General features: G+C 44.3%; 2 protein-coding genes across 2 annotated transcripts; one reads left to right on the top strand and one right to left on the bottom strand.

Moving 5' to 3' along the window:
* Positions 1–1,844: 1,844 nt before the first annotated feature.
* Positions 1,845–21,440, bottom strand: LOC148832282 (SLAM family member 9-like). The gene is made up of 7 exons (XM_088919514.1): positions 21,413–21,440; positions 18,683–18,821; positions 7,320–7,607; positions 6,424–6,669; positions 5,672–5,770; positions 2,991–3,028; positions 1,845–2,464 (listed from the first exon to the last, which is right to left on the bottom strand). The coding sequence occupies exons 2-6, from the start codon at positions 18,723–18,725 to the stop codon at positions 3,018–3,020; spliced, it is 687 nt and encodes a 228-aa protein (XP_088775640.1). The 5' UTR covers positions 18,726–18,821; positions 21,413–21,440; the 3' UTR covers positions 1,845–2,464; positions 2,991–3,017.
* Positions 10,033–16,655, top strand: LOC148832283 (CD48 antigen-like). The gene is made up of 6 exons (XM_088919030.1): positions 10,033–10,075; positions 12,954–13,247; positions 13,641–13,916; positions 14,005–14,122; positions 16,004–16,226; positions 16,650–16,655. The coding sequence occupies exons 1-6, from the start codon at positions 10,033–10,035 to the stop codon at positions 16,653–16,655; spliced, it is 960 nt and encodes a 319-aa protein (XP_088775156.1).
* Positions 21,441–21,581: the final 141 nt, after the last annotated feature.

Here is a 21,581-nt window from a genome sequence, read left to right as displayed (position 1 = left end):
CCATTTATGTACTATTTGAAGGATTTTTTAAGTTCTCTCTATATTATGCATTTAAAGCTTCCCTCCTGCCTTCCAGATATAATATATTATTGTATGCAGCAATTTTAAAAGCTGTTCATGTTATGTGCACTTCTTTTAACTTTGCTTAAATCTTTGGTTTTAAAGCATTAACAGCACTATTCCACCCATCTATGGGAGTCTGACTATAACATGTTTTTAATTCATCTTCCTTTCCCCAGAATACAGTCACGGATTACCAAGGTCTTATGTCGCTTAATTCCTTTTCTCCTACAATGGGACATGCCTGCAGCCCTAATGCCCTACTCATACTTTCTCCATTCGTCTATTTCAAATAATAGACAGTCACATTACCTACTTCCATTTACTAACATTAAAATGTAAAGAATAGACAGTTGATGATTACTTTCATATGCATAATCTGTTAGGAATTAGTAGTGAGGACCCTATGGAGAAAACCAGAGCGATCTCCAGAGGCGTAGTCGATAGAACAACCCGAGGTCCGAAAGCCGAAAGAAGCGCAAAACCAGAAGCGGAGCCGCAATCCGTGAGGAAGGCGAGAGTCGAAACCAGAACGAGAACCAAAGTACCAAAACCCCAAACCAGGAGATGTAATCGAAAAACAAACCAGGATCAGGGAGCCAAAAACCAAGTCGTAAGTAATCGCGAGAATCGAAGTGGCTCTAGCCAGGAAGAACCCTAATAGTGAGCCCAGGGGAGAGTGTGAAGCAGCATTAAATAGACAGGGGTAAATGGGCTAATTGGGAACAGTGCTGGAATGCGAGGTGGAATGACGAATCCTCCGGGGGCGTGGCATAACATAATCTTGCATATAGTCTTTGCAAATTCTCAACATCTTCTCTTACTGTCTCAACTAATGAGTCTATTTCCGTTTCGGTTCACATGCTACTGTATGTGTTCTTCTGGCTTGTCAGCTGCCGCTCCTGATCTCCCCTGCTCATTATTACATGCAGTAAACTCAGACTGACTAGCGTTCTTTCAGTTTTCCTCCATTCTTTTTTTAATGACTTTAGATTTTTCTTCTAATAAATACATTGTTACTCTACCTGTATCTCTGATGTTATTTTATCAGTTTTTAACATTATTCTTTCACACATGCCTTTTATGTGATAGCAGATATCAATTGCATATTATATTAGCACATTATTACGAGTTTTCTGTTTCTTTTTTAATTCTTCTTACCCTATATCCTCTCTTTAACAAAGGTTGTTTCCTACTTATACAACACTATTTCAGGTTTACCAGCTGCTTTCCATTTTTTTAAAAAGGTCTTATAGATTTTTCCTTTCTTGGAAGGAACAGACATTTTCTTTCTCAGTGTTGATGCTTCTCTTTCAGGGCTGTTGTTCCATTGAACAGGCTATTTGCCCTAAGCTTTGTTTGGCCCACATTCTTACGAAAGGCTCTTTTTCACTGTTTCACTGTCTCCTTGGCAAAGAGTCTTACTACAGTCTGTAGCTTACTTTTCTAACTTTGTGACGAAAAAGGCCGGAGAACACTAGGAGAAGACACACACAAAGTGCATCCCCCACAGTGTCCCAAATCCCTACACTATTACAGACGGTTTCATAGTCCACTTCTAGCCATGGTCACCCTATGGTATTACCATGAATAGGCATTTATGGGAAAGAAAGCAGAATATCATTGGAAGGGGGCGTGAATATTTTTTCAAGGCACTGAAACATAGATGAAAAAGACACAAGGAGAACTAAAGCAGCCCTTTCCTTATGAAGGACTTTAAGCCACATTTAATTTTGTGAATGACAGAATTAATTCGGCAACAATATTTCAACACAAAACAGCAGTAAGATTTGCAGACTCTTTATTAATGATACTAGTTCCAAAAGAATAAACACACAGGGACTGAAACAACCTTATTAAAAACATTGCAAAATGCTAGAATTCTCTGATGTGGTACTGAAAATGCCCTGATGTTTGTACATGTGAGATTAATATGATATAAACATCCTGGCTTCAGCTGTTCAAATTAATTCTCAGCTTAATCTGAACAATTTACATTAAAATGGATTTGCAGATCAGGTTAAATACGTTTCTGTACTATACCATACTAAAGGACACAAATGTAAGTCACTTCATATCAAATCATGGGCTGAATGAATAATAACTATCCTGCTGATGGAATCAGCCCCTTCCCTCCCCCGAAACACAGCGGGCCATAACCCATGGTCAAAAAGAAACAATTTAAGAGATGATAATGAACTCTTCCACACAGAATGTGGAGAATGACAGCACTGTCCATTTGACTGAAACATAACTTCTTGTTGAAAGTGCACTTGAACCCTGAACTTGCAAAAAAAGAGATATTGGAAATGCAAGAAAAGAAGAAGTTGAAAATGACATTCAGTCCGTATCACAGACACCAGGAATTCCAGAATCATAGGGGCTCTGAAGGGTCAGGTTCTTTCTGCAAGAGGACAGAGAGGGAAGAATGAATAAAGTACAGAAATGTACTGATTGCAAAATAAAGTACATGAACACTGCACTGAGAGAGGGGTTAATACAGTACAGACACACTGACTGGACACTCCAGTACATTAACACTGCACTGAGAGAGAGGGGTTAATACAGTACAGACACACTGACTGGACACTCCAGTACATTAACACTGCACTGAGAGAGGGGTTAATACAGTACAGACACACAGACTGGACACTCCAGTACATTAACACTGCACTGAGAGAGGGGTTAATACAGTACAGACACACAGACTGGACACTCCAGTACATTAACACTGCACTGAGAGAGAGGGGTTAATACAGTACAGACACACTGACTGGACACTCCACTACATTAACACTGCACTGAGAGAGAGGGGTTAATACAGTACAGACACACTGACTGGGCACTCCAGTACATTGGGCAGTGAAGTGGACGAGTGGACATAGCAGAGGAAGTGTCACACAGAGGAAATGAGTCCTGGTATCACTTACCTCTGGGGTCTGCTTCTGGATCAGAGCTCACAGGATTCCTGAGGAGACAGAACAGCTGGAGTTAAACTCACTGTCAATACTGAACCCTATGTGACTGGATGCATAGAGAGGAATCTGCTGCCTGTTCACATGGTCTGTTTTTCAACACTGTGAAACAATCAGAGATAATCAACAGTCCTGTTACTCTTATCCATCTGTGTGAAAGAACGAGCTTATTTTTAAGCACTTGGATGTCGCCTGTCGCCACAGAAAGAAACTTCCTCTCTCATGTCAGAAGCACCAGTCCAGACCTCTGCTTGCTGTGGAAGCTGAACCCTGTGGTTCAGCAGATAAAGCAAACATTGACAAATATCTGTCAAAACCAGATACCCAGAGGACAGAAAGCTCAGTTAGAGGGAACTGAACGTCATTAGAGCTAGAATTAACATACAGTATAGCAAGTAGGTGGCTGGGTCAGCATGCGCAGAAAAAGAAAAGAAAAGAAGCACAATGTTTTGGTTGTGGAGCCTTCTTCAGGTGTGACACCTTTCTTTTCAATATGGAATAAACTTTTACTTGTTCTTTAACATACAGTATATCAGTCAGCCAGAATCTCTGTAAGGGAAATTATCTGTATACTGCAAGTCTGTAAGTGACATAACAACTCAGACTCTATTATATGGAGTCCTGAAGGTTTAATTTATCAATAAAACTATTTGCATTCACAAATCTCTCATACTCGCGGTACATCTGCCTTAGTTTCCAACCTGCCTTTTACTAACAGTTCATTTCTCACATGTTTTCACATGTTTAAATGTAATATGGACGAGTGCATTGCATACAGGAAGCATAAAAAACTCTCTCTCATCCTAGCATTAATCCCACATCAGCAGGGTCCGCTTGTTGGCAGGCCTGTCTCCATTTGGTGGTTTGAACCAAATCTTTGAGCTGACGTTGCCATTAAATGCAACTGAGAATACTCCAACCGGCGCGTCGCTCCGCCTGCCCTCGGGGGGAGGAGAACAAAGTAATGTAGCCAATTCATAGGGGGGGATTATTAGGAGGCATGGGAATTTTGGCCAGGATGCCAGGGTTACACCTCTACTCTTTTCAAGAAACACCCTGGGATTTTTAATGACCACAGAGAGTCAAGACCTCAGTTTTACATCTCATCCGAAAGACAGCACCTGTTTACAGTAAAGTGTCCCCGTCACTATACTGGGGCATTAGGACCCACATGGACTACATGGTGAGCACCCCCTGCTGGCCTCACTAACACCTCTTCCAGCAGCAACCTTAGTTTTTCCCAGGAGGTTTCCCATCCAGGTACTGACCAGGCTCACACCTGCTGAGCTTCAGTGGGTAGCCAGTTGTGAGTTGCAGGGTGACATGGCTGCCGGCTAGAAAGCATAAAAAAACTAGAAATAGAAAATGGGATTAATACAGTTAGTTAATTGGCCATTTTTACAGGTTTGTGTTATAATGCTACCTTTCACTACCTCGCAGGTCAAAAGAGAGTTAGTAAAGTAACTTGCAGATTATGTTAAAAGAGAAGGAACTGCAAACAAAATTCAAAATGAAATACAGTGCAACTCTGATATATTAATGTTGCTGATGAAATAGGTAAAAAAAAACATCATATAGCAGAATTACGGAAATAATTTTGTTTCAGCTTCAACAACATGGCTGGACAGCTTGATCCCAGCTCCCAGCACCCTCTGTGTCAAGAGTCTCCTGTTTACAGTTTTAAATGCACTTCTATTCAGATTCCCACTTGTGTTCACTTCTTTGTGTTCATTCTGAAGAATTCAGCTGGATTGACTTTGACAGTGTCCTTGAAGATTTTGAAAGCTTGTATCAGGTCCCATTCTAGTCTTCTTTGATCAAGACTAAAGAGACTCAGTTCCCTCACCCTGTCAGTGTGGGACACTCCCTTCAGACTAAAGAGACAGTTCCTTCAGCCTGTGAGAGTGGGACACTCCCTTCAGACTTCATTTGGAATGCAGGCTGAGTGGACCTGGGAGCTGTCTGAAAGGAACTAGAGCAAGCTCCATCACTTGCCCTTACCTGGGATTGAGCTCAAGACCTTCCAATCAAGAACTAGATGCCCTTGCCATCTGAGCTACCACAACTCAGAGGAGTTGAAATACAATTAGGTATTTATTTACACAGTGGAGTATTTATTTGTATAGTGGTATATTTACATAGTGGTTGGGTATTTATATAAAGGTGTATTTCCAGGATGGTGAAGTATGTATTTCCACAATGGTGGGGTATTGATTTACACAGTAGTGGGATAATTATGTGCACAGGGTGGTGTATTGATTTACACATTGAAATATTTACACAGTAGTGAGGTATATACACAGTGGTGGGGTAGTTATGTACACATTAGACTATTGATTTACACAGTGTGGGGGTATTAACTGTAGCAGCTGGAGTGATCCATTGTCCAGTCCAGGGTGTTGATCCATGGGCTTCTGGGTGGAAGTTCAGAGCCCAGAATGCTGCCAGCTGCTGTGAGCCCTGGTGTGGAGTCGGTAGCTGTGAGGTGACCCTGTTCAACAGCAGCCCTGATTAAACCTGTGCTCAGGCTCTAATGACACAGACAGACAGCTCCTGTCTGGCAAAACATTTCAATAAGGGAAGAATAAGGGAACAGAGTGACTGGAAATGTGTGGATTCAGAGTCGGTGTTCTTACCTTTCTGTCTCGTGCACCGGCAGCAGTAAACAATCAGTGCAATACACACTACAACCAGGAATGCAATTACACCTATCGCCCATGATGGGAGGGCTTTCCCTGAAACAGTCAGAGACAAGTAAAGATTTAATAAGGACTGGACACTCCAGTACATTAACACTGCACTGAGGGAGAGGGGTTAATACAGTACAGACACACTGACTGGACACTCCAGTACATTAACACTGCACTGAGAGAGAGGGGTTAATACAGTACAGACACACTGACTGGACACTCCACTACATTAACACTGCACTGAGAGAGAGGGGTTAATACAGTACAGACACACTGACTGGACACTCCAGTACATTAACACTTCACTGAGAGAGAGGGGTTAATACAGTACAGACACACTGACTGGACACTCCAGTACATTAACACTGCACTGAGAGAGAGGGGTTAATACAGTCCAGACACACTGACTGGACACTCCAGTACATTAACACTGCACTGAGAGAGAGGGGTTAATACAGTCCAGACACACTGACTGGACACTCCAGTACATTAACACTGCACTGAGAGAGAGGGGTTAATGCAGTACAGACAGACTGACTGGACACTCCAGTACATTAACACTGCACTGAGAGAGTACAGACAGTGCCAGGCGCTCACCAGTGCAGCAGTTAGAGTCAGGGTTAGGGACAACAGTATGTAACTCCCAATTTCTGAACTTAGAATTAAGATCTAAGAAGCTGATCTTTCCAGGGGCTCACCAGCGCAGTAGTTGTGAGGGTTGACTTCAGTGCTATTACTGCTGACAGGGTTACTGACAGAGCAGGTGTAGGAGACGTTCAGATCCTCTATCTCAAGAAGGAGAGTCTGATCAGAGCTGCGGCTCACAGGTTGATTTTGTCCCTCTCTGTGCCAGAACAGGGTGACCTCTCTCCCGTTCTCCACTGAACACAGCAGAGAGCAGGGTGTGTTCTGAGTGGCCTGGACTCTTGGCTTTGACACAGGACCTGTAATGGAGGAGCAGTGGGGTCAGTAGAGGGCCCTAGTCTGACAAACTGCATATAGAGAGAGGGAAACACAGTTTTACTGGAGTGGATCACAGTTAAAGAGCTGCTGCATAATGCACCCAAAAAGCAATGCTAAGGGTCTCAGCCAGGTGAATCGATGAGCTCATCAGCAAACTCAGAACCCAAGATGTATCCAGACATTAGAATTATTTTCATTTATTTTTCAGAGAAATGTGCTAGTCATATTAAATGTTGTTAATATTATAGTCGTTGTTAATGTTAAATATAATATTATTGCCACAATGGTGATTAAACCAAATATGTTGGCTTTAAAGAGCAAAACAATTTGCCATTTGGCCCCTAAAGAGAGGTCATGTATCACTATTGAGGGCAATTAATTTTATTTTTGATTGGAGCACATGTGGTTTCCTATATGGGCTCCATTATAGCCATGACCACCTCTGCTTTCTGTCAGGTGTTCTAAGATTCTGCATCCTAGTTTTAGGACTTTTAGGAAAGATAAAAGACATTGACAGTGATTGTACATAGTCAGAGACAATCTGATTGTACACTGTCAGAGACACTTTAACTGTATACTCTTGGAAATCTCAAGTTATATCTAATATATTTTTACAATTGCAAATCCTTACCGTAAACTAAGAGATTATATTTTGTTTCTGTCTTTGGTTCTTTATTGTTGACAGTGTATTCCCCACTATGCTCCTTGCTCAGGTTTATGATACAGAAGTGGCTAGTCTTGTCCCAGATGATTGTATTAGGAGCCATTACAAGCTTGTTATCCTTCACTTCTGCAAGAGTTTCTTTTTTCTTGAAAAGGAACCCTTCCTTAAATACCTGTGCTGGAAAACAAACTGATTTTGTTTCAAGCTCTTTTATCTCTTTTATATCTTCAGAGCAGACACATGACAGAGAAAGACCTGAAAATTAAACAAAAAGATTATATTATATTTAATACAATTTTAATGTACTTCAATTAAGGTTAGCACATTCCAAAACCGATCAAAATCTCTATCAGTGAGCTAACCAAGCTGTGGGAACAGTCTGAGCTCCTGGCCCAGCACTGATCAATATCTCTATCAATGAGCTAAAAGAGGTGTGAAAACAGTCTGATCTCCTGATCAATACTGTTCAATATCTCTATCAATGAGCTAACAGAGGTGTGGGAACAGTTTGAGCTCCTGACCAACACCGATTAATATCTATAACCAGTTATTTTGTGGGAAAAACATAACTGAAATGTATGTGGAAACTCTTTCTTACATGGGTGCACAGTATTTATAAGCAGAAAACTGACACAAATATACGAGCTATTTGTTTTTCCCATCATTCTCTTTTTTACAAACATGCATTATGGGTAATGTACATATTTCGTTTTCTTTCACCTGTCATTGTTCACCATTTGTCTGGTTCCCCATACAATATAAAGCAATAAAAGCTTACAGACTCGCCTTTCTTCTTCTGTCTCATTTCAATTCTGAGTTACTCTTGTCTGAAAGTTCTTATCTGATCTGTTGATGATGGACGGCACCTAATGCTTAATGATAAAGGACATTTAATGTTAGATGGACAACATCTAACGTTAAAAAATCTTATTCTTGTAGAGAAATGCTGCTACACTTAAGATCAAGACCTGTAATGCCCCAACTTTGAAGTTGAGTTCTTACCACCCTGCAGGGCATCACTGATCCAGCCTGTACATCAAAGTTAGAATTAGAAATTCAATTAGAAAGGAGCTGGTGATGCTATCTGTTCCTACTTTTTGTTTCTTCATGGCTTAAAGCTAAATTAAATGTACATAGCTGTGTCTGAACTTTGTATTGGGAACAAAGTTCAAGCTCATTATATTATTCCTGATGGATATTAATTCCCCTTTCTAAGTCATTTGGCTCTGTTGCATGTTTAGAAATATAACCCGGATTTATAATGGAACCCTCTGCAGTGTATTTGATAGCTAGAAGCACATGTGAAATACGGTCTAACTTACAGTCCCTAGCCCGACTCTATCCTATTAGGGTTTTCTTATAGGAACTCCCAGTTTAAGGAACTTTGACAAAGTTTATACTCTTATGGTCCTGAAACTTCATATTCACACTGTTCTTTTGGGGAAAATTCCCCTTAATATGTTGTTTAACATGTCGCAACTTTCTGATTCCTAATTGCAATGTATATCGGGGATCCCCTGCACATGAGGAGAGGGAGTGTAAAGGACTCATGAGCTGGGGAGCAGGCTGGTCTGGAGGGCTCACTCCGAAGAACACAAGACAACTCACAATCAAGGACCCATTTGGCCTTTATTTGATCTGAGAATTTCCACTGGGAGGAACAGCGATGAAGATTCTGGTGCAGAAAGAGGGATGAACACAACATTGAGAGCAAGAGAGAGATGGGCAGTGGAGGGGAGGAGGAGGAGAGACGGGCGCTGTTTGGTCGTGAGCAGTTCATTGACTTGAGTCCCTCAGTAATAAAATCATCTGCTGAGGAATGGTTACCTCTCATTTCGTTACCATTCTCATGAGCACTTACATGCCAGAGCTGTGTTTGCTAAGGCTCCTACTCTACTTTACTCTGACGATTTTGAACCTACTTTATTCACTAAATAAACACACACAACAGGACAGGAGACACGGTGAGAGAGAGAGGAGAGGACAGAGAATCCCTCAGTAATAAACACACACAACAGAACAGGAGACACAGTGAGAGAGAGAGGAGTAGAGGACAGAGAATCCCTCAGTAATAAGCACACACTACAGAACAGGAGACACAGTGAGACAGAGAAGAGATTACAGAGAATTCCTAACAAATGAACACACACAACAGGACAGGAGGCACAGTTAGAGAGAGAGGAGATAGAGAATCCCTCAGTAATAAACACACACAACAGGACAGGAGACACAGTGAGAGAGAGAGGAGAGGACGAGACTCTATCAGTAATAAACACATACAACAGGACAGGAGACACAGTGAGAGAGAGAGGAGAGGACAGAGACTCTATCAGTAATAAACACATGCAACAGGACAGGAGACACAGTGAGAGAGAGGAGAGGACAGAGAATACCTCAGCAATAAACACACACACTGCAGGGTGTCTGAGCTCCATTGTCTCTGTTGTTCCAAATTCAAGACTTCAAGAGCCTTTGTGTTTGCATTGAGAGGGCCAGCGTCCCTGTACGTCTCTGCGCTCTGCACTCAGCGAAGCTCTGGGAAAGCGGTCCTGCTGTGTGCGAATCTGCACACTGTGTGGAGGGTAGTGTGGTCTGGGTGGGGGTGGGGTGTGATGGTGGGTCTACATATACTGATGTGTCTGAGACGAGCTGAGAGATCTGCTCTGCGCACTGAGGAGAGATGGGCTGCCTCTGTCTCCTGCTCCTGACCCTGAGCCTGCTGGGTAAGTGAGCTCCTCTACCGCACCCACCCTTAACACACTGACAGCACATGGGAGCAGGGCCTCGGGCTGGCCTCCGGCATGAGGCTGCAGGTCCCTGTCGGAGAGGAGCCGGGGTCCTGGAGGAGCTGGACTCTCAGTGCTCTGCGGACACACAGAGCGGTCGGGACAGGGGGGGTGAGGAGGAGGACAGGGACCATGGTGATGGAGCATTGCTGGATGTTTTTGAGTTTCTCTTGCTCCTACTCTGCACACGTGAGCGTGCTGGGTTGCAAGCTGTGCTTAAAGCTGTGAACGTCAAGCCTGCTCCTGTTAGAAAGAGTGCAACGGGTGAGAGAGGGTGTCAGAGCTGTGGTCAGGATGTGAGTGTGGAGCACCAGCACAGCAGGAGTACCGGGGCCTAACGGACCACTTGACCACATGGTTAGAACAATTCAGCTTCTCGGTCTTCTACTTTTGTTATCTGTTCTATTGTCACACAGTAACTGTTACTACTGTAATTTTTCTAACATCAACATCTGTCCTATATAATATATCATATACTATAATATTTTTATTTTTATGATTAGCAAAGGAATTAACTTTTGATTGATGATGAACAGACAGGTGGAGAAAACACTGTATCAGACACACACACAGGGGAGTAAGCCTGTATCGGACACGCCCACAGAGGAGTGACCCTGTATCAGACACACCCACAGAGGAGTGACCCTGTATCAGACACACCCACAGAGGAGTGACCCTGTACCGGACACACCCACAGAGGAGTGACCCTGTATCGGACACACCCACAGAGGAGTGACACTGTATCAGACACACCAATAGTCAATAGTGGAGTGACGCTGTATCAGACACACCCACAGAAGATTAACACTGTATGAAACACACCAACAGGGGAGTGACCCTGTATTGGACATGCCCACAAAGGAGTGACACTGGATTGGGGTTCGCCAGTACCAGGGCTGGGGACCCCTGTACTGTACTACAAGGTTGTAACTGGGCTGGGGTCTCCAGCACCAGGGCTGGGGATCCCTATACTGACTGGACTGGGGCTCTGCATGAACAGGGTCCGCAACATCTGACCTGAAGCTCTCAGATCTGCTGTAATTCCCGGTACGGTTCACAGGCGGGAAAAACAACGTGAACGAATTCACAGTTGGTCAGAATCCAGGATTCGAGTAGTAGACTAGCAGGCGGGTTACTGATCCGAGCACACGCAGGGCCGACTAAGGCGAGACCTTTCAATTCAAGCGCGTCATTTCAGAGCGCCGGAGCTGGAGAGCCCGCTGTCACTGAACTAACCGCATAGCGCGAGCTCTGGGGAAGGGGCGCAGGAGCTCGAGCACAGCACTGTGTGCTCTGTGAGACAACAGCGCGGACAGAAACCGCATCCGCAGACTGCAGCCAGCAGACTCCCCGAAACCGGAAAGTTAAGAGCCCCCCCAAACTCCCCCAAAACCCCGCACCCGGAAGGTTCATTGGCCCCCTTGCTATCTATCACACAGGGAGTATACAGAAATGCAACGAAAACTTTTTTAGCAGAAATATGACGATACAATGCACTGTAAATTAAATTATTAATTTTAATTCAATCTCTTCGTTGTCTTCAAGGGTCCGTGTACTGTATATGAAGTCGTCTACGAGACGTGAATTAAGATTGGTCAAATTGAAAGTACTGTGAGTTCGTAAGGAAATTCTTGCTCCGGATAAAAGCATGTTTTTGCTGCACTGCAAGAAAAACTGGGATTAGACAAACATTCTTCCCTAAAATAACAGATCTCATCCCAGAATTCCCACACCTGGCACAATCAGAACAGTTTACAGTCTTTCGGAGGGAGGAAACTCGATAGAGCTGCAGCCCAGTATGTGATCTCCTGTCCCAGCCTGAGGAACAGACAGTGAGCCTGTCTCTCAATAATAATACAGTGTGTGACCTCCTGTCCCAGCCTGAGGAACAGACAGTGAGCCTGTCTCTCAATAATAATACAGTGTGTGATCTCCTGCCACAGCCTGCGGAACAGAGTGAGCCTGTTTCTCAATAATAATAATAATAATAATAATAATAATAATAATAATAATAATAATAATAGCGTGTGATCTATTGTCACAGCCTGAAGAACAGAGCGAGCCTGTCTCTCAATAAGAATAAGAATAAAGTGAGTGAGGCTCTCTTGATAATGTTCTATGTTTAATATATTGTATGTAGATGTCAAATAATATGTTTTACTGTAAATGTCTGTGGATGTTGTCCTAGTTGTATTTGCTTTGGCAGCGCTGTAACTCGTCGGTGATGCCAAGAAAGCTCTTCGAAATAGAATTTGAATGAAAGCACTGTGACTACGATAGACCTCCAGGGGGAGTTCTTCCTCGGTTATTCAGATCAGAGTCACAGCGTACCCACGACTCCACTCACACACACTCAGGGCGGTGCGACACACTATAGGGCACCATTTTCCTTCAGATTTCCTTGAAGGAACGAAAGGGGAAACACTGAGCTAGAGGAGGAGACTCCTGAAAAAGACTGAGGTGTTTATATTGACTCATCATTGACATCTTCACTACGGAGAATCAATAAAACAGACAACGTTAAGCTGTATGGATAAGCTGAAGGAACTGAATCTCTTTAGTCTGTAGGGAGTGTCCCACACTGACAGGCTGAAGGAACTGAATAGAGACCCTTCTTTGCAAAGAGTTTTGGGTGTTAGGAAGTAACTTGATTTTTTTCTAAGATCAATTTGCTACTACTTAAGATCCTACACATTTGCAGTTTTTACATTTTGATTTTATTTTCATATAAGCAAGTGGAATTTCAATTTAAACATGACTTTAAAAATGTATAGGTTTTGCCCTATGTTCCTAATTTTTTACTTTGTATTCCCAGGCCTGACCTATCAATCAGATTCCTCTGAACTTAACGTCAAAGTGGGGGAAAGTGTGACCTTCAGAGCTGAAAGACTGCAGAAAGGATTCCTGAAATTCCACAGCAACGTCATTGCGGATGTGAACGGGAGGAACTGCAACACCAGGGATGCACAGTTCACAGACAGAGTGCAGTGGGACAGTGAGAGCAGACACATCAAAATCCTCAACCTCAACCTGAACGACACTGGAGTCTACATCGTGGAAATCAAGAACAATGAGACGTCGTACAAACAGTTTCAAGTAAACGTGTTTGGTAAATGGCTGAAGAGTGTTTCAGTCTGATCTACTGAAGCCAGTACAACCGGATGAGATAGTCCAGTCAGGACAGGAGGCACGTCTTTACGCAAAAGGTGGTGGGTGATCCTTGGATCAATGAACAACTAGCTACCAAATGATCATTCTTTGCTTGCTCCACACTCCCACAACCCATTGTGTAAAGGAGTGCCTCCTGCTCCCACTTTTGTCCACTGGTTTATGTTTCAGTGTCGATTTTGAACAAGCCGGCTGGGCTGGTTTTGGCAATGCCTTTGATTCAAACCTTTGAAGTTTTTGAATGCCTGGCTCACGTCCCCTTGTAGGCCTTTCTGTTCTAGTGAAGATTCTTCTGACTCCCCTTCTCCTCCTCTTTTCTTCCCCTCCTGTACAGAGCTCGTGTCAAGGGCAAGAGTCCAGGCCACCCGCACAGCCTCTCCGTCAAACACATCCTGCTCTCTGCTGTGTTCAGTGGAGAACAGGAGAGGACTCACCCTGTTCTGGCACAGAGAGGGACAGGATCAACCTGTGAGCCGCAGCTCCTCTTCTACCAGCTCCAATCTGACTCTCCTTCTTGAGATAGAAAATCTGAACATCTCCTACACCTGCTCTGTCAGCAACCCTGTCAGCTGCGAAATCACAGAGGTCAACCCTCACAACTACTGCGCTGGTGAGCCCCTGGAAAGATCAGCTTCTTAGACTGAGACATTGAGCTGTCTGTCTTCATCACCAGCACTGATTGATGTCTCTCTCTCCAGGCCCCAGGCCCACAGCCCCTGTCCAAGTGCCAGTGCAGTTCATAGTGAGGACGGTGCTGTCTGTGCTGGTGATGCTGGGACTCACAGCCGTGCTTCTGACCCGCTGCACAGGGAGGAGGTAATGTGGTCTCTAACCCCTTCTGTTCATTTAATAAGGCAATAATATCATACACTGGAGCTACATTAGGCAGACAGTTTAACAGACACATCTATAATGTTTCTTTAAGGCCTTAAACTCTGATTGTCCCTCTCTCAGGCTCCATTTCTTGATTTCAATGACAAAAATATTTCCCCAATTTCCTGTACTTCAATGATTCACCAAAACTAAGTATGTCTCTTGCTTTATACTGCAAACTGATGTAGTACAGTGTCTGTTTTTATTGCAGGACTGAGACAAGAAGATAAAAGAGAGAAAGAGAGACAACCCTGCACACTGAGTAACCCTGTCTACACTCTACACCCTGAACACTCAACACCACCGAGCTCCACACTCAGTGACCCTGTCTACACTCTACACCCTGAACACTCAACACCACTGAGCTCCACAGTCACAGCCCTGCACACTTAGTGACCCTGTCTACACTCTTCACCCTGAACACTCAACACCACTGAACTGCACACTCACAACCCTGCACATTGAGTTACCCTGAACATTCTTTTTGAAGACGATCACTGATGTTGATAGATTTCTTCCAGGATATAGAAAATCTTCCACTAACAGCTGTCAGTAAAGGTAACAAACCTTTTGTAACTAAACACACATCTTCAAAGTCTACACTGCATGTGTCAATTCTAGGAATTCAGCTTGATTTTCTCTTTGGAAAGAAGACTGTTATTGCAATAAATTTCACTATATACCAATGATCCTGTTTTGTTGTAAAAATGTTTTCTTTTCAGTCTGTTGTTCACCCAAAATAATTTTCCGGACTTACTGTTGAATCATATTGTTACAGCTAGAGGTGACTATGGAAGTGCCACTAAGAGTATAAAGTGTGAAACACCTGGTAGTTTAAACTTTTCCAGCTTCAAAGCAGAGGGGGATGTTTGCTGAGATGTAGGGAGTCTAGATTCAGTGATCAAAACAATCATATAGCTTACCTTGGCTTACCTTAGTTAATTAAGTTCTGGGTAATTGGTTAATTGTCAATCCACAGTTCATATATGTCCATATAACAGACAGCTATTCACCACTAGGTCACATATAATGTATGAGGGATGATAGTCACCAACTCAAACTAAGGAATCTGGGAATGGGAGCCGTATGGACAGATTGGAGAGCTGCAGATGTTATGCCAATATACGAAAACACACAACCAGGAAAAAAGGGGCCTGTCATCTGCTACAAATGAAGTTTTGGAAATTGTAATTAGAGCTACACTAGGAGGACGCTTAGAAAACTATGGATTTTAACAGCCACCCAACATGTGTTTAGAAAGAGGCAGTTTTGTTTAACATGCTAGAATGATTTGAAGAAGCATCAAAGATAGGGGATATACCTGCAAAGGGAGGGGTTGTGTTAAATATATAGAGCTAATTTCCGTAATGCTGGTGCTTAATAGGAGCAGCTGTGTGAGACCGACTAGTCGTTGTTGTTCTTCCCGAACTTCAGATATAAACCTCCATTTATGACGGAAACGTGGGAATAGCTCAGTCGACAGAGGTAGATGGGAATATGGTGCATGAGAATGATTCACACAAGTGAACTGAAGCCCTTTCGGGACAGACCTCTTAACTTTCACTTGAGCAAAGGACATATGTTTTATTTTTGGTCTTTCCACAGTCTAATACTCTGTAGGTCATTGCTCTAATGTTTGCAAAAGCGCCGGAAAAGCAGCAAATGGCTCATTTTTAGTTTTGACTACACAGTATCGGCTATGTCTTAGTCTTACGAGGCGAAATTAATAACAGTAACACATCGGTTTTTTCCCAGATACTCATTCTAAACCCGCGTAAAATGTCTTTTTTTTGTTAAAATGTCGAAAGTGGTTGCTGCCGCCAGGACGTTTGTCACACAACAGGTGATGAAATCTCATCTGATGTCAAACGTCGAAAGCGAAATCGCCAAACCGGCGCTCAGCTGTGGGCAGCTGCGAGAGTCGAACTGCACACACCAGCGGGTCTCGGGGACTCGTGCCATTTCCAGCGCGCGACGCCGCGCACACCCCTTGTCTGCCTGCACCGAGCCAGGCGCGCGGCACCTGCAGGAGCCGACCGTTTCCAGGGTCCCACGCCGCCGTGCGAATCCGAATCGAAACGATACCAGTGACAGAGACGATGAGAGCACCTGCTCTGAGCCGATCATAAGAGAGGGGGGCTGGGAAAGGAAAAGGCGAACGGCTATAAGTATGTCCTCGCGTCACGGTGCCGCGATCAAGCCTGCGATTCAGACAGACCTCGAACTACAGCGCTCTTACACATAATTACTGACAAGATGGTGGGCCTTCAGTAAAACCCCGAGAATGAGGAAGGAGACCCGGCCCGAGCTGCTGGGGTGCACAGACTCTCCCCCACACGCTCACAACACGTCTCCCTGAGAGTCTGTAATGACATCAGTTAGAAACGCGTTTCTGACGCGAGCGAGAGTAGTATGGAGTGTGTGTGAATTTCCACTCCTTCTCTTCTGGGAGACGCCTCTGTGTCCCCAGGTGTAAAAGTAACAGACTTACGCTCTCACGCAATGTCCAGTACTGGCCTCATCTCTAGTTGTGTTGTATTGTTGTAGTGAACTGCTCCATAACCCCCCCCCCACGGGTTAAGAAAGCTTGAAATGAAATTTGATGGACTTGTTCCCAGAGTGTATGAATTTGCACTGATAGCTGAAGCTGAAGTAAATGTTGTAGGTGGGTGTTGAGGAGCAGGGTTGTAATCAAACAGTGGCAGGTTATGTTATTGTTATTGTCATTAAAGGACCACACAGCTATATATAAAACTCAAAACAGGATTGTTGAAATGTACCGGAAGTTAGAGAGGGTGGGAGATATTCTTACCCTGTGGGAACTTAAAATCACTAAACACATCAGAAATTGAAGACAAGGAACTGTTCCTCTGCGCCTAAAGTCATACGTTCGGTGTCTGATCACATACAGTACGATATAAAAAACACCCTGACTCCTGGAAGGCACATTTCCTTCAAGAAACAGATTAAATTCACAGACACCTTCATCAAAGTCAGGCTTTTTTAATTATTAGGTTGTTAGTGATAAATGTAACCATCTTGTGAGCAACTCTGAGAACAGTTCCATCCATCCATTACAGTAAAGGGTGATTTCTTCTTAACACCTGAGCCCTTGTTCTCTCTTGCTAGCGTGATTTTAATTACACTGGTCTCAAACCACAGTGCGACGCTGAAATACTATATTGCACCATACGCAGTAATATTACAGTCGAGGGCTCTTAATGGCAGCCGCAGAGCTTTTAGATGTCACATGTGATGCAGCTCTTCAGGACACTGGCTTTGTGCAGGGCATGTCTTACTGGCAGTGGCACTGGTGCTGTGTGAGCAGTTCCACTGGCGGTCTTTCTTATACCCCAGCGAGGGGAGTGAAGGACTTCACTCGAGAACAGCAGTACGGCTCTATGTCTACAGCAGGTTTACCATGTTTACGATCCACTGCGTCCTGCCACGGTCATCACATCCAGAAGACTGGCCTCTCCTGTCAGTACTGGTGCAGTGACCTGGAGTACTTTACTACAGCCAGGCAGAGAAACAACTGTGTCCCCAGAAACACTGCAAGGGAGGACAGAGAATCCCTGGGAAACGGTTCATTATCTACAGTTCAGTTCAGTTTACCCCTGGAACATCCAGTGATTACCAGCAAAGTTTCTGAAAGTCAAGTAACTATTTGAGAATAAAAGTTTTGTTCCTTTGCTCCACAAGAAACAAGGAAAAGCCATGTACTGTATAAGTCAGCATAAATGCATTGAGGGAATGACTCTGCAGCTGGGAGAATGGTAGTTTAATCAAGTGTGCTTTGAGACAACAGGTTCAATTTGAATTAACTTTTTTTTAATAGTTGAAATATTCTCTTCCTGCTGATATTTTGTACCCAGTCCACACCCAGTGTATGGTCAAGCAGGCTTAGTTGCCTAAATCCTGACAACTTTGGTTTCAATGTCTTTAAACTACACTGTAGGACTTGGATTATAATTGCAATGCTGTTGAAAAAGCATACATCTCTAAATAACGTCCAACACCTATGCCTGGATCTTTTTTTTTTTCCAAATGCAGACATAAAAAGCTTGTTTCTTCTTAAGATATTAACATTTACATCAGTACCCAGCGGGATGCTTGCGGACATTTTGATCCCGCCGTTTACTATAATATTTCTGTGAAGGTATAGACCTATTATAAAGACAGAGCACTGAGTTCTGAGGTGTCCCACGAAGCAATATAACACGTTTAAACACATTTGGAAAGCTAGTATTGCATTTACCGGCAGGTATTGCTCGTATTCACAATTCTAAAACATTTTTTTCATCATTATTGCATCTTCACCGGCATGTGTGCTTCTACGATGCCTCACAAGCCAGGGCGCTTCACCTCCTACACCACATCCGCGCCTCTTCTGCCGTCCGGCGCTCGAGACGCACGAAGGTCCGTGGACCTTCTCTTCGCATCCCCCCCCCAGGTCCGAGCCCGGCTCGCGCACCGCCCGGACCTGCGACCGGCGCTTCTCACCTGAAACCCCGAGGAACAGCAGAACCGCACCGCCGAACGCCATGGCCCGCGATGCACCTGACACTGCCTGCGCACTGAACTGAAGCGCAGTTCCTGCACGCCTCTCGACTTGAACCGCGATTTCCTCTACCGGAATTATCTAGAAAAGAAGAAAATGAACTTTCTTTCGCCTTGCAAAAACGCATGCGAACGATGTACCTTGCTGCTAATGTATGCCAACATGTAACAAGTCACAAAGAGATCAGTATTTAGTATTAACTGTAGCTACACGGTAGATAGGCTGCAAACAAAAAGTATGTAAGATTGTGTGCACTAAAGATAAAGGCTACTACCTGAGTATTAACGATAGTGGCTACCTGGTGTAAGTGAGTTATCAGACACTCTCCTTGAGTTGTCTATTAAATAAAAGATTTCGTAACACATCTTTACTAGTTTCCTCAGTTACTATGCCTTTATTCTGATCAATTACTGTGTAAATAGCTGTAGCTGTAATCTAATCTCTGGACTAGTCCAAGTCAGGCGTCCCCACACAGTGGAGATACACACAAAGGACACAGCTGTTGTGGGTTGAATTATGGATTTATGGACTTTCAAATTCTCTCTCTCTTTTCCTTGGTCCACAGTTGTCCCAGTCTCACTGAAATCTGTCCCCAACCCCACTGAACTCTGAACTGTGCCCTCAATTTCACTGAATTTTGTCCTCAATCTCACTGAATTGTGTCCTCAATCCCACTGAACTCTGTCCCTAGGGTGACCCAACAGCCAGGCCTGTGTCTGTCAGTATCACCTGTATTACAGGTGTACTGTAGTCCAACAGTCAGACCCGTGTCTGTCAGTATCACCTGTATGAGAGGTGTACTGTAGTCCAACAGTCAGACCGTGTTTGTCAGTATCACCTGTATGAGAGGTGTACTGTAGTCCAACAGTCGGACCCGTGTTTGTCAGTATCACCTGTATGAGAGGTGTACTGTAGTCCAACAGTCGGACCCCTGCTCGTCAGTACAGCAGCCCAGTAACACGGTGCCGCCTGCTGCGGCCGGACGCTGTGAGGCTGAGTCTCGCTGCTCACAGACTCGGAGGGACTTTTCCAGGTCACAAACACAGCTCGTCTCCCGACAAGACACGCCGCCACACGAGCTCTGCGCTCCCTGAAACTTTTTCTTTCCACCGTTCTAGCGCTTCCTCTGAAAATGTCCGTGTTGTTCCGTTTCCCCCACATTGAAGATGCTTGAAAAGGAGAATTTGTCTAATTCTCGGTATCTCGGAGGTGCCGGTGATCGTGTTTCCGTGAGCGGGGAAAGTGTGCTTTCTCTCCAGGAGCGGTCTGGAGGTGTCTACTGTAGATATGACCTTACTTTCTGTTCCCAGTCACACTTATCTGCCTGAAAACTGGGCTCAAAGTCCTCATTGATCGCTCTGTGGAAGGGTCGCCCGAGCGCGTCCCGCTGATCAGAAACTCTGCGCGGGTCTGTGCTGTGTCTACTCTCTCGCAGCTGCCCACAACTGAGCGCCGGTTTGGCGATTTCGCTTTCGACGTTTGACTTCAGATGAGATTACGACGCTCATATTGAATATCTGCTGTGGAACATTGCACACATGTTCTGGGTGCTGTTGTTGCCAGTTGTGGTATTTGAACAAAAAAAAACAAAACAAATTTACGTGCGTTTTGAATTAATCGGAACGAAAGATGGCGATTTAGTCGTATTGATTTCGTCTTGGCGTTGATAGCTGTACGACTTCCAGACCTGACGGTCACACAACGCAGTTTCTGGGCCATTGGCCTTCTATGAAATTGTGCATACTGTACTTCAATATCAAATTCATTTTTTAAACTTAATGACCTGTATTGGCATAGCGGATGAATTACTGTTTCATCGGCGGAATGAGAATTACTCATTCTTATGCCCCGTATTCCCATTTGCCTCTATCGAACGAGTTATTTTCATCATCTCTGTTCATAAATGTCGTTCGTCTGCAATCTGATCTGATGTAAACAGCACGCGACAGGTAACACCGGCAGCCCAGCTCGTGCATGACTGTACAATGTGGCACCACTGTAAATACGTCGCCTGTCTGGCTTGGTGTTTGCATTAAAGCACAGGGCAAACACACGACTACCTGTGTCGCTCACAAGACAAGAGATTAGTTTATCCTCATAGACTACTAATCAAAGTAGTTCATATTGTTTACACCAGCTCTCCTATCAGCATCAAATGGTGGACACTGAAATATCACCTGTAATAAAGGTGTAAAATAAACCAACAGTCGGACCCGTGTCTGTCAGTATCACCTGTATAAGAGGTGCACTGTAGTCCAACAGTCTGACCCGTGTTTGTCAGTATCACCTGTATGAGAGGTGTACTGTAGTCCAGCAGTCGGACCCGTGTTTGGCAGTATCACCTGTATGAGAGGTGTACTGTAGTCCAACAGTCGGACCCGTATTTGTCAGCATCACCTGTATAAGAGGTGCACCGTAGTCCAACAGTCGGACCCGTGTTTGTCAGTTTCACCTGTATGAGAGGTGTACTGTAGTCCAACAGTCTGACCCGTGTTTGTCAGTATCACCTGTATGAGAGGTGTACTGTAGTCCAGCAGTCGGACCCGTGTTTGGCAGTATCACCTGTATGAGAGGTGTACTGTAGTCCAACAGTCGGACCCGTATTTGTCAGCATCACCTGTATAAGAGGTGCACCGTAGTCCAACAGTCGGACCCGTGTTTGTCAGTTTCACCTGTATGAGAGCTGTACTGTAGTCCAACAGTCGGACCCCTGCTCGTCAGTACAGCAGCCCAGTAACACGGTGCCGCCTGCTGCGGCCGGACGCTGTGAGGTTGAGTCTCGCTGCTCACAGACTCGGAGGGACTTTTCCAGGTCACAAACACAGCTCGTCTCCCGACAAG

This window comes from Atractosteus spatula, chromosome 6 (assembly GCF_055471065.1).
Source record: "Atractosteus spatula isolate fAtrSpa1 chromosome 6, fAtrSpa1.hap1, whole genome shotgun sequence".
NCBI classification, from domain to species: domain Eukaryota; kingdom Metazoa; phylum Chordata; class Actinopteri; order Semionotiformes; family Lepisosteidae; genus Atractosteus; species Atractosteus spatula.
The sequence above is the reverse complement of the archived record's forward strand: the minus strand, read 5'-3'. Positions and strand labels throughout refer to the sequence as shown.

Bases quoted from the DNA above. Each gene is read 5' to 3' on its own strand.
- LOC148832282 (XM_088919514.1), bottom strand. From the start codon at position 18,725: ATGGCGTTCGGCGGTGCGGTTCTGCTGTTCCTCGGGGTTTCAG. The intron at 6,670-7,319 runs GTAAGGATTTGC...CCTCCATTACAG, and splicing joins ATATAATCTCTTAGTTTACG to GTCCTGTGTCAAAGCCAAGA. The intron at 5,771-6,423 runs GTGAGCCCCTGG...TGACTGTTTCAG, and splicing joins CCCTCACAACTACTGCGCTG to GGAAAGCCCTCCCATCATGG.
- LOC148832283 (XM_088919030.1), top strand. From the start codon at position 10,033: ATGGGCTGCCTCTGTCTCCTGCTCCTGACCCTGAGCCTGCTGG. The intron at 10,076-12,953 runs GTAAGTGAGCTC...TTGTATTCCCAG, and splicing joins CCTGACCCTGAGCCTGCTGG to GCCTGACCTATCAATCAGAT. The intron at 13,248-13,640 runs GTAAATGGCTGA...CCTCCTGTACAG, and splicing joins GTTTCAAGTAAACGTGTTTG to AGCTCGTGTCAAGGGCAAGA.